General features: G+C 47.3%; 2 protein-coding genes across 14 annotated transcripts in view; one reads left to right on the top strand and one right to left on the bottom strand.

Moving 5' to 3' along the window:
* MKI67 (marker of proliferation Ki-67) overlaps positions 1 to 1,985 on the top strand; it is a 29,922-nt gene extending 27,937 nt beyond the window's left edge. For all 3 annotated transcript variants that reach the window (XM_070781094.1, XM_070781093.1, XM_019953126.2), the window contains exon 15: positions 728 to 1,985. In XM_070781094.1, coding sequence (XP_070637195.1) covers positions 728 to 793 — 66 coding nt within the window. In that variant the 3' untranslated portion in view covers positions 794 to 1,985. The remainder of the gene's footprint in view (positions 1 to 727) is intronic.
* A 4,676-nt stretch (positions 1,986 to 6,661) lies between these two features.
* Positions 6,662 to 12,501, bottom strand: part of PTPRE (protein tyrosine phosphatase receptor type E) — a 184,224-nt gene continuing 178,384 nt past the window's right edge. For 6 of the 11 annotated variants that reach the window (XM_070781095.1, XM_070781097.1, XM_070781098.1 and 3 more), the window contains 3 exons: positions 12,180 to 12,315; positions 9,562 to 9,588; positions 6,662 to 9,179 (listed from right to left, as the gene is read on the bottom strand). In XM_070781095.1, coding sequence (XP_070637196.1) covers positions 9,078 to 9,179; positions 9,562 to 9,588; positions 12,180 to 12,315 — 265 coding nt within the window. In that variant the 3' untranslated portion in view covers positions 6,662 to 9,077. Of the gene's footprint in view, positions 9,589 to 12,179; positions 12,316 to 12,501 lie in introns of all 11 variants that reach the window. The other 5 variants (XR_011564340.1, XM_070781103.1, XR_011564339.1 and 2 more) reach the window with 4 other exon arrangements.

The raw sequence follows: 12,501 nt of genomic DNA, 5'->3' as shown, positions 1-12,501 counted from the left end.
ACACGATGATATCTTCTTTCAGGGGATTTATCCAGTTAGTGCTTTCTGAGTGCTCACTGCACTCCTGTACTAAGATTCCAGGCACTGCCTTCAGTGTGTGGTTAGAGATTGAACAAACTTCCCGAAAGGTAATGCTTGATTTCAGAGGTGTCCCCTTGGAAAGCTGGGGCACAGAGTGGGTGAGGCGTCCGTAGACAAACAGCCCTGTGAACAGTTCCCATTCAGGAAGCAGCCTGGTGTCCTTTCCTCCTCCCAAAGACGGCAACCCAAGCGTGGTCTCCACTCACATTCAGCCCCAAGCGTGGTCTCCGCTCACGCTCAGCCAGCACTGAGTGATGTCCCCTCTGGACACACCAGTTGTTCAGAAGGTCCAAAAGGCTTCAGCCTGATTACACGTTTGAATTCACTTTTTCTGAGTGGTATTTATAAAAATCAGTGAAAAACATGTGGAATTTTCTTTTTCCTTTTTATGATGTGTTTATAACTTAAAAATAGCTTACCAACCTTTCTGTCAAGACACAATATTTAACTTTAAAGATTTACATAGTAAGAGTTTAAGGCAGCTTTTACAGTCTCTATTTTAAAGCTCACTGCCAACTTCAAGACTAGTTTTCTGGAGCTAAAGGCCTGCATCGCACCCTGTAAGGATTTGGGTTTTTACAGAATAGAGTTGATTACACAAACTGTTCTTTCAAATGACTTAAGAGATATTTTTCTTCCCAAACAGGAAAGTGACAATGTGTGTGTCAAGAAAATAAGAACCAGAAGTCGTCGAGACCCTGAAGATATATAGCTAAGAAGTTTAAAGGGAGAGGGGGGGAGTAATGAATTTAGTGATAAGTTGTAGTACGATATTTGTCATAAGTTTTAAAGTGAATTCTGTAAATAATACTGTTGGGGGTGGGGTGGGGTGGGGGTTTAAGGGAAGAAGGCTTAGAATTTTCTAACTCAAGAGTTTATTCAAAAGCCCCCACATGGAGATTATGAAGGAGACCGCTGAGTCTCCTAAATTAGTAAAAAATTTAAGACTTGAGTAGGGGGTGGGGGGGTGGGGGGAGTTTGCCAAGGTGTGGCCTTCATCTCAGTAAAATGAAGCCCCGGGGTTTGTGACTGCCGAGTCGATGCCGTCGCCGTGGGCTCCCGCGTTCGCCAGGCTGCTGTAAATGCTTCTCTGTGTGTCTGTGCCCTTTGTGTGCGTCCGCATGCAAACGTGAAAGGCAGGGGCTCAGGACGCAGGAATGAATGGGCAGAGGACGAGAACAATGACAGGGTGTCCGCCTTCACCCCGGGGAGACCGCGGGTCCAGGCGCTCGGGCTGCGGGCCATCTGCACAGGACAGTCCTGTTTGCTGCCCTGGCCTCGGAGGCAAGAGACATGATTCCGAGGCTGGTCTGTGCCACCATCTGCAGGGTAGCGTGACGCTTTGCTTGAGGAGGGCCTGCCAGCTTGCCTGTTCCACGTGAAGTGTCTCTGTCTGAACTAGGACTGCTTTCATCTGAGAGGGCATCTCCCCACCCTGCCTGAGGGCCGCTGACGCGTGCCCCTCGAGTCCACGTCCTGACACCCCTCCACGCCCTTGTGTCCCGTTTTCCGACTCCCCTGTGCTCTCTCTGCCCATACCTGTTGCCCTGACCTTGTGCCTTCCCCCAGAAAGCGGCCATTTCTGACACTTGGAGCTCGAGGCCGTTGCATGTCGTTTTTCGCCTGGTCGTCCGTCCTCCTTTGGTTTCAGAGCCGCCCGTCTCACTGCTGTTTCGCTCTGTCCTCCGGCTCCTCCGTGTTCCCCGGGTCGGACACGAGCGCCCCGTCCCCTCCAGTCACCTGTGTGGAGGCCTCCCCATCTGCCTGGTGGAGGCGAGGCTGGAGGCCGGGAGGGTCACTGTGCCCAAGCGCGCGAGCTGTCACCCCTGCCTCCATCGACTCTTGTGTCCCCCCGGGTCTGGCATGGAGCGAGGTCCACATCACAATAAATGCCTTTGAACAAATGCATGAGTCCAGGCACATCTGTCTGAGTCAGGGGCATTTGTTTGCTATTTTGGCTGCCTTATTAATACAGTTATTTAGACAGCATTGCCTGAAATTGGGGGTCATCGTCAAGTGGGGCCGGAAAGAAAGTGGGGTTCCGACGAGCAGAAGGGATGGTATTTTAGGAAGTGTAAGCCTCATCAGAAAAGGCCTTCTGGACGTGAGCCGTCAGTGTGTCACTGAGGCAAAATCCAAGGAACACAGGAACTTCCTGTGAGTGAGTTGTTTTGCCAACACTTCAGATTTAGTGATAATTATGAACTTCACACATAGAAAAATTTCAGTTAGCTGTGTTCCTGGGGAATGGGGTAAAAATTAATTAAAAAGCCATTAGGGTTCATTTCTAACCCCAAATCTCACTGAACTATATCAGCACATTTTCTCGCCTTCTTAAGCAGAATATTTGAAGAGCATAAGAAGGGTGGTTTTTTCCTTAAAAAACTGGAAATAGAACTGCCATATGACCCAGTAATCCCACTTCTGGGCATACACACCAAGGAAACCAGAATTGAAAGAGACACGTGTACCCCAATGTTCATCGCAGCACTGTTTATAATAGCCAGGACATGGAAGCAACCTAGATGTCCATCAGCAGACGCATGGAAAGAAAGCTGTGGTACATATACACAATGGAATATTATTCAGCCATTAAAAAGAATAATTTGAATCAGTTCTAATGAGGTGGATGAAACTGGAGCCTATTATACAGAGTGAAGTAAGCCAGAAACACCAGTACAGTATACGAACGCATATATATATGGAATTTAGAAGGTAATGATAATCCTGTATGCGAGACAGGAAAAGAGACACAGATGTATAGAACAGTCTTTTGGACTCTGTGGGAGAGGGAGAGGGTGGGATGATTTGGGAGAATGGTACTGAAACATGTATAATATATAAGAAACAAGTCGCCAGTCCAGGTTTAATGCAGGATACAGGGTGCTTGGGGCTGGTGCACTGGGATGGGGAACACATGTACACCCGTGGTGGATTCAAGTCTATGTGTGGCAAAACCAACACAATATTGTAAAATAAGTAAAAAAGAAAGAAGGGTGGTTTTATTTTATATGGTTGTAGGTGCTGAATTAGAAAAGGTCATTCAAATGTGTTTAAAAAAATGCACGTCCACAGGACACATCCTTTATTTAGCATTTTTTGGGGGAGGAAGCATCAGATAGAAATATTAACCATTATATTACTATTTAGCAAGGCTAATTGTTTGCTTGAGAATGGGGTACAAGAAATAAACATCTACTCACTGTGTGATTTGGTAACTTCTCTGAGCTTCAGATTCCAAGAAAGTAGCATCGCTCTGATGGAAAGCTCATTAAATGGAAGCTGCTGCGGCTGCTAAGTTGCTTCAGTCGCGTCCAACTCTGTGCAATCCCAGAGACGAAAACCTACCAGGCTCCCCCATCCCTGGGATTCTCCAGGCAAGAACACTGGAGTGGGTTGCCATTTCCTTCTAATTTCACTTTATCTCCAAGTTTTCCATGATGTGATTTTTTTGCTTTAATTTTCTACCAGTCATCTCTTGCCTTCCTTAGTTAAGACTCTATCCCCCACATGTAGTATTCACACATGCATACATGAACACACACATACACCCATTCATTCACACATGCACACACATGAATATACAAGGTTTCTTACATATGTTCATACACACATGCATGTAGTACACATACATATATGTACAGACACCCATTCACATACATATGCATGGATACACAGTATCACACACGCACATGCTCATACGCATGTAGTATATTCACATGCATACATGTACACAGGCACACACCCGTTCATTCACACATGTATACATACATACACATGGATCCATACCCATTCATTCACACATACACATACATACACATGGATATACACCTATTTACTCACACACACACTCATGCTCACACACACACACACACCCTCTGCTCTCTTCCCCACTCTTGCTTCCCTTCAGCTCTGAGCTCAGCTCCAGTGAGACTCCCTCCAAGAGGCCTGTTTCAGTCCTACCCTGGTTTCCCAGGCCAGGTTGTCCCCCTGTTTCGTGGCCCAGAGTCATGCTGTACTTCCTGGTGGAATAGAGCACAGTGAGAACTAGGTGCCCACCCCCAGGACAAAGCTTTGTCCATCCAGGGTCAGACCACAGACTGACAAGTCTACACCCTGATGATCAGGTGCAGGAAGTGTCTGAGACGAAATGATGTTAAAACTCAGTGTTTTTATTAAAGGGAGGAAGGGGGAAAGAAAATCATACCAGAGACAGTGGCAGAAAGGGGTGGGGCAGAGGGCCGGCTCCCAGCCTCCTGCCTGCATTTCCACAACTGCCATAGCCAGACAGGAACTCCTCCCAGCCAGGAGGCCCGCTGGGTCCTGCAGGAACAGCCCTGGTATTTGGGGGAGGGGACTCCCCACCACCCAGGTCTTGTCCTCCTTGTCTGGACTCCAGGACAGGGATTTGGTCCAGGCTGCAGAATCAGCAAAGGACCATGCTTGTTGCCCAGAGGCTGGCTGCCCTGATGCAACCAGATTCTGGGAGTGAACTTGCAGGCAAGTCCCAGGGGTAGCAGCCTGTGGTGGGTTGGCTATAATGTGAATAACAAAGGGTCAGTATCCATGTTTTAAACAGAATTACTATAAATGAATTTGGAGAAGGGAATGGTAACCCACTCTGGTATTCTTGCCCAGAGAATCCTATGGACAGAGGAGCCTGGTGGGCTACAGTCCATGGGGTCACAAAGAGTTGGACATCACTGAGCGACTAACACAAAATAAATGAATAAGGCAAAGTCAAATGACTCAATTAGGAAGATGGATAAAAAATACAAATTGGTGATTCAGAGATGAAATATAAATGTGAAAAGATGCTCAACCCACTAGAAGTTAAGGAAATGCAAACTGATTGAAGGCATGTTTCTTTTCTTTTTTTGCCTCAGCTTGACAAGAGCTCAAAGGCTTGCCGTTATCCATGGTTAGTGATGGGGACCATCCACATTGTAGATGGTCTTCAATTATTGGAAAAGCCACAGAGCCTGCTAAAAGTCATGCCCCTATCCTGCGCCATCCAATCCCAGCCAGGTGCTGACCTCCCCTGGCCATCGGCTCACCTGCTGGCCCGTCCTGAGATCTGTTATCACAGGGGGTGCATTGGTGTGTTTCTATTTGACAACGGGCCCCTCTGGGGTAGACCTGGGGTTTGTTCCCTCTCAGCCCCTCACACCCTCCTGAGTCTGTGTACCCCGCCAGGTGGTCAAGTCTGTTTGTCCCTAGTTGCCTGGGAGTGCTGGTTCCTGTCCTCATGGACCCTCCAAAACTCCTCCTTGCCCCCTGTCCTCGCTGTCTCCTGCCTCAGGCTGCGTCTGCACCTTCCATTCTCCTGCTGTCTTACACTTATGGAGGAAAGAGCCCCCACCACACCGAGAGCAGAAGTGAGCCCCCCTTATTTAACAGACATGCAGACAGATCCATACGTGCGTGTTCAGTCGTGTCCAACTCTGCAACCCCATGGACGGCAGCCCGCCAGGCTCGTCTGTCCATAGAACTCCAGGCAAGAATACTGGAGTGGGTTGCCATTTCCTTCTCCAGGGGATCTTCCCAACCCAGGGATCGCACCCGCTTCTCATGTCTCCTGCATTGGCCAGTGGGTTCTTTTATCACTAGCATCACCTGGGAAACCCACAGACCCATAAGGCAAACCCAATAGCTAGAGGGTCCGTAGGAGCAAACAGATTCATTGCAGGTGATTTTTTTCAGATAAAGGGGAATAAAGGTTTTCAGATGATCCATTTTAACAAATATAACAAAGCTTAGGAGAAGGCAATGGCACCCCACTCCAGTACTCTTGCCTGGGAAATCCCATGGACGGAGGATCCTGGTAGGCTACAGTCCACGGGGTCACGAAGAGTCGGACACGACTGAGCGATTTCATTTTCACTTTTCACTTTCATGCACTGGAGAAGGAAATGGCAACCCACTCCAGTATTCTTGCTGGGACAAACCCAGGGACGGGAGCCTGGTGGGCTGCCATCTATGGGGTCGCACAGTCGGACATGACTGACGTGACTTAGCAGCAGCAACAAAGCTTATAAAATTTATTAAATAAATGCTACCAATAATAAAAAGCATATGCTTCAATTTCCACATTAGGCCCAGAATATCTGAAAGAGGAAGCTGGTGTGTGAATTAGGGAAGGTGTGAAACTGAAAAAGAGAGTGATCTGGGATCCCCAGACATAGATGTGGAAAGGAAGGCCTAACAGGAGTTGAGGTTTTAGGAGGGGAAGCAGTGTTGGAAAGGCTTTCTGATCCCGCCTGGCAATGGACTCGGAGCATTCGGTCACCTTCCTTGTATATTCTGAGAAACCACTGTTCAGGGCTTCTGTTTGGACTCTAGGAAGGTCGCCCTCTGTAAGGTGGTTATAATCCAGGCTTCACGAACCACTCAGGGCTTCTGAAGACCAGTGCACTGGCCATCACATCCACAAGTGTCTGTGGCACGTCTTAGTTAAATTTTACAAGTCCTAAAATTGTCTACATAAATCCATGCTTACCTCCTAATGAATGTCTCGTCTAGAAGGATTTAAGGCATAGGAATAACATTAGGAGACTTCACTGAAGAAAGAGACGCAGGCTGAGAGTCAAAGTAAAGATTTATCCTTGCAACAGAATATTTTGGATCTTGCAATTTGCATATACAAATTCAGCAACATTCACTGGCATTGGAATCAGAGCAAGATCAAATGAGAAATGGGATAAAACAAAAAAAATGATAGTTGAAACCAGAAAACATACATATATTATAAAGATTGCACATAAATTAAACACAACTTAGTTAAACACAATAGAAATATCAGTAATCATACATTAAAAAAAAAAAAAGGCATGTCTCCAAATGCTGAAACAGAGGCATCAGGCTCATTTTAAAAAGTTTTAAAAAATACATAAAAATACCTTTGAAAACACTGGTACGCAGTCTTCATTCATAGAGCACATGGAGAGAAACAGTAAAGAGTCACACAGTGACCAATAAAGCAAGGAGATCAGAATTGGCCGTCTTCTAATCGCTATTTGGCGTTTGAATGCAACCGCATGCAACAGAGAAACACGTCAAAGGAAAAATGACTTTACCAGCATGGCGCTGTTCAGTTATGTACAACGGACTTTCTTTGACCCAAGGGGAGGAGGTGCCAACTTTCAGGGCAAGACAGACAGGATGTGGAGTCCTGGAGCGCCCACCGAGGCTGGAATCAGAGCTGCGGGGTGATGGCAGGGGCCCGGAGGCTGGCGACTGAGCCCCCCGGGGAGGCAAGTGCTGCTGTGATTGTGGAGGGAGCACCCCAGGGCCAGTGGCGTTTGCTCTGTTCTCAGAACAACCAGCGTGGAGCCTCAGCAGATGCAGGCCCAAGGGGCAGGAGATACAAACGGGGTGCTTCCTCGAGGGCACCCCTGAAAAGGTCTACCTTAATCCCACGCCACGGATGCCAGCTAGACCACGAAGGGTCTGCAGGACATTCAGTGCAGGCTCCTGAAGTTGGCCCATCCAGGCCCTTGGACGCTGCGATCCTGTGTTGCCATCACTGCAAACAGCAGCTCTGTTTCTAGGCTTCGGTGCTCAGTTTTCTCTCTTCCCCTTTAGTCAGAGAAGGACTTCGGGCTCGGGACTTTGACAATGGAAACAAATGGGGCCACCTGATGCGTCTCGCGAAGCTCCTCCCGTGTTCCTCTTTGACCCCAAATCATCACAGCGCGCCCAGAAGGGAGAGGGCGGCGGTCGGCTGCGTGAGGAGCCCAGGGCTGCTGCTGGTGGCATGGCAGCACCCACAAAGCTGCTGATGGCATGGCAGCACCCACAAAGTTGTGCCTTTGTCCATCCATCTGGGCTCCTCCTCTGACCTTTGGGTGGGGCGTGGAGGAGCAGAAGAGCCTTGATTACCTGCGGGCCTGTTATTAGGACATCATCTACCATGGGTTGCAGTCGTGCAATCAGTTACCAGAGGAAATATCAAATTAGATCTTTAGATTCATATCTCTTTTAGAAAGCAAAAAAAAAAAAGTACCCCAAAATGTACATGTTAAATGATTACAGAAAGGTAGACCAGATGTCTTTTTTTACATTGTGCTCATCTGCTTAGGCACCTGATGGCCACAGACAGGTCGCTGCCATTAAATTAAACCTTTCAAGGTTCATCCTCTTTTTTTTTTCGCCCCACAAGCCAATCCTGAGTGGCAATGAGATCATTATTATCCAGTGTCAGAAGTCTCAACAGGAACCATTCAAAAAGAAGTTAGTCTACAGTAAGGATTTCTCTTTCTTTCCTTTTATTAAATATTAAGGAGTGGGACTTAAAAAAACTGTATAAATCTAGATTTTAAGATTTTTTTTTCTTACAAACAGTCTTAACTTTTACAAGAGATTTTCTAAAATACCAAAACACTTCTCAGAAAGTTTAAAGCATAATCGCTTGTGGTTGCCGGACGGTTTCTCCCAGGAGGAGCTCCTGGCTTCTCTGTGCGTGTCAGATGCGCTGTCTGACCTTTTGGATGGGAAGTGACTTTTTATCGTGCCTCGAGGTATAGCTCACGACTAGCAGGGCAGAATGGTGGAGTGCGGGTGGGGGCAGAGGAGGGAGAAGGGCAGTGGGTGTGACTCTCAGAGGGTCACCTGAGTCAACCACCCAGACAGATGGAGAGCAAGCAGCGCCCGGGGAGTGAAGCTCCGACCTGAGTCAACCACCCAGACAGATGGAGAGCAAGCAGCGCCCGGGGAGTGAAGCTCCGAGAGCCGGTTTGCGGGACCCGAGGCCACAGGGCCTCGGGAAGACCGGCCTTCACATCTCTTTTGTCTCGACAAGATGTCACAACACAGTCTTGAATGAATGCATGTTTAAGGATCACTACACAGCCACCGATTACTCCAGAGGGTTTTAGACCTGGACTCGGGTTGTAAAGTCTTCTTTGATCTTTAGAAGGTAAAGGGAGACCACACGGACTGAGACTGAGGTCTACAAGACTCCTTGTTTGCACTGTATCTTCACGAGCAGTTTGCCTTCAAAAAACTGCTGCTGCGCAGGGCTGTGAAATCAGTATCAGGAAATTTTCCACTAATTTCTGAGTCCTCGACTGTTTCCTAATGAAGCTGTGGTTAGTACCCTGCATAAATAAACACACTCGGCATATTAAGATTTTTAGAGGTGCTAACTGTGTGAAGTTAAATGATATGAATCTAATGAAAAATTAAAACTTTTTTAATGATATTAGCAGAAATATATATTTTATGGGATATTATTTGACCTTAATACATTATTCCAGTTTTTAAAGGGCGTATTTAAGATTTAACAACTTTACAGCAGGTGGCCTTTAAAGCATAACAAAATATATACAAAGAAATTAGGAAGAATATTAATGTCAACTATGAAATAAATTAACATGATTTTTACAAAATATACTGACCATTAAATTAAAAAATATTTTAAGGCAGGAATTTTCATTTGAAATTAGCATAATCAGAAAATATATCAATAAAATCTTGTACCACTTTGTAGCAGAATTCATACTGTTCCTGAAAAAGAAAACCAAGAACATATTAAAATAATATTAAAGATATATTTAATTAATTTAATTAGAAGAAACACTAAAGAGAAGACATAAAAAAGTCTGACCAGTTATTAAAATACTGTATATCCTGATGCATATAAACTTCTGCTACATAATTTAGTTTTTAGGCACACGTTTCCAAATCTACTTTTCTACATAGAAAATGTCAGTGTTTCAACTCAGTGTATTTTGGACTCACTCTCTGAGTGAGAGATCTCTAGTTTTCATATTTAAACTAAAAACCACTACTTCGGAATGAAAAAATAATAGCAAACCTAACATCAAACTTCATAATGCAAAGAAAATAATCTATAAAAGTTAAATAAGATGGAAATGTAGATTATTTTTAAACCTAAATTTACACTACAAAAGGGCATTGCTTTATATCAACTTTACTAAAATTTAAAAGAATGATGCCTTGCATCTGCGGGTGCACACTCAGTCGTGTCCGATTCTTTGTGAATACACAGACTGCAGCCCGTCAGGCTCCTCTGTCCACAGAATTTTCCAGGCAAGAATACTGGAGCGGGTCACCACTTCCTACTCCAGGGGATCTTCCCGACCCAAGGACTGAACCCCCATCTCTTGTGTCTCCTACACTGGCCGCAGATTCTTTGCCACTGAGCCACCTGGGAAGGCCCCACTGCACATCTGTGTGAGGCTCTTAACTTCTAAGCACACTTGGACATCGCCTGACTTCCAACCTTCCAGCAGCTCTTTGAGGGTGTGAGACTAGAGCCAGGTGATGGGTTAACGGGGGACAGGTGAGCAGGGCATGTGACACTACCAGTAACGAGCACTGAAAAGAAGAAATGAGGACTTCGCTGGTGCTCCAGCGGGTAAGCCTTGGCGCTTCCAATGCAAGGGGTGCGTGTTCGATCCCTGGTTGGAGAACTAAGATCCCACACGCTGGGCAGTGCGGCCAAAGGGCTGGGGGGAGGAAGAAACGAAGCAGATGGGGAAAATGGCAATGCCTGGACTTTCTTGGTGAGCCTACCATGTGTCTAGGAAAACCATGAGCACAACAGTAAGCAGACATGGGGGTAGACCCCGGTGGTTTGAGGAACAACAGACGGCAGCTAGCCTTGCAGACCCCGGTCACTTGCTGGCCCAGTGAATATGGGAGCTGGGGAAGCAGGGGGCCCAAGGGAGGCTCCTAGCCCCCTCCTCTTCTTTCCCAGCACCTTGGGTTCAGCCTCTTACCTAAATTCACACTGAACAAGAATCTACTGGCCTTTGGTTTGGAAGAGGCCAAACATTAGCCCTTCTAGCCCTTCTGGGGTCTTGGTCCAGCCAGCATAGGACAGAGCTGTGCTTTGCAGGGAAAGAAAGACGGAGCCAAAAGCTGATGCCCTGTGGTTGCAGGGGCGTTGGGAGAGTCAAGAGTCACTACAGGGTCCTCCCTTCCAGCTACTAAGATCCCACCCAGTCACCCAGCTCTTGGAAGGAAAGAGAAAGTGCCTGCATCAGGACTGAGTGAGCATAGAGAACCAGTGGGCTGTGCCAGGGGCCTGGGAGGGCAAGTCCTAAGATAGGAAGCCTTGGGGAAAACTCCAATACGTTGGCCACCTGCTGTGAAGAACTGACTCATTGGAAAACACGCTGATGCTGGGAAAGATGGAAGGTGGGAGGAGAAGGGGACGACAGAGGATGAGATGGTTGGATGGCATCACCGACTCAATGGCATGAGTTTGAGTAAGCTCTGGGAGTTGGTGATGGACCGGGAGGCCTGGCGTGCTGCAGTCCGTGGGGTCAGAAAGAGTCGGACACAACTGAGCAACTGAACTGAACTGGAACTGAACTGGGGAAAATAAATATGTCCCTGGAGAAGTGCATAGCAACCCGCCCCAGTGTTCTTGCCTGGAGGATCCTGCGGACAGAAGAACCTGGTGGGCTACAGTCCATGGGGGGTCTCAAAAATTGGAACATGACAAACACTTTCACTTTTCTTGGGAAAAGCAACGGGTTATAATAGTCTTGAAAACTGAACTTGCTGTTGCAGGGCAATCACTGAATTTGGTAGGGATTCATCTCTTCTGAAAACCAGAAAGGGTGGGTTTTCACCACGGAATGAATGAAAACCTATGGGCAACTGCACTCTGCATGGATTCCTTAAGCCCCCTGAGCAGCGTCTGGAGGCTGAGTGAGACCCAGCCAAGGTCAAGAGTCCACGTGGCCCGTGGAAGGCAGCAGATGGCAAGAATCAGGACTGTAAATGTCACCGCCGCTTGTGAACATCTACGTCTGTAAGCGTAGACTGGAATCTGCAGGAACAGTTTGCTGACGCGCAGCAGGGCCTCTGTTCAACAGGTCTTATCATCCAAAGGCAGGGCTGTGCCCCTCCTCACATGTCTGCCCAGGGGACAGACCCCACCCCGATGCAAGGGAGGAAGGGAGTCTGTGAAGCTTGACTGTATGCTGTCTGGGACTTTCAGCTCTCTGTCCTGGAAACGTAACCTCCCTCCTTCCTTCCTGGTGGACTTGAACTCCTTCAGTGCAACATACATCAAATGCAACATGAGACAATTCTCAACTCCTCCGGAAGCCCTTTCTTACCAGGGTCTGCACCATGTGTGGCCTCTGAAGTCGTAAACTCTTCACAGCTTGGAATACGTCTAAAAGCCCCTCAGCCTTGACCCGTTCCAGAATGTTGCTGAGTGCTATGAAAGTCCCTGTCCGCCCAGCTCCAGCACTGCAGAGAGAACACGGAGTAAGACACCGAAACTCGCCCGTGGGCACGAGAAACCCACAGCCTCCAGCAGGCCCTGCAAGCCAGGCTGAATGACCGGAGCCTGGCTCTTTAAACGACCATTTTATATGTAGCTTGGCTCTGGACTGGGAGTCAGCAAACACAGAAGTCCTCAAGAACAGGCCTAAA

Source organism: Bos indicus, chromosome 26 (assembly GCF_029378745.1).
Source record: "Bos indicus isolate NIAB-ARS_2022 breed Sahiwal x Tharparkar chromosome 26, NIAB-ARS_B.indTharparkar_mat_pri_1.0, whole genome shotgun sequence".
Lineage (NCBI taxonomy): Eukaryota > Metazoa > Chordata > Mammalia > Artiodactyla > Bovidae > Bos > Bos indicus.
The sequence above is the reverse complement of the archived record's forward strand: the minus strand, read 5'-3'. Positions and strand labels throughout refer to the sequence as shown.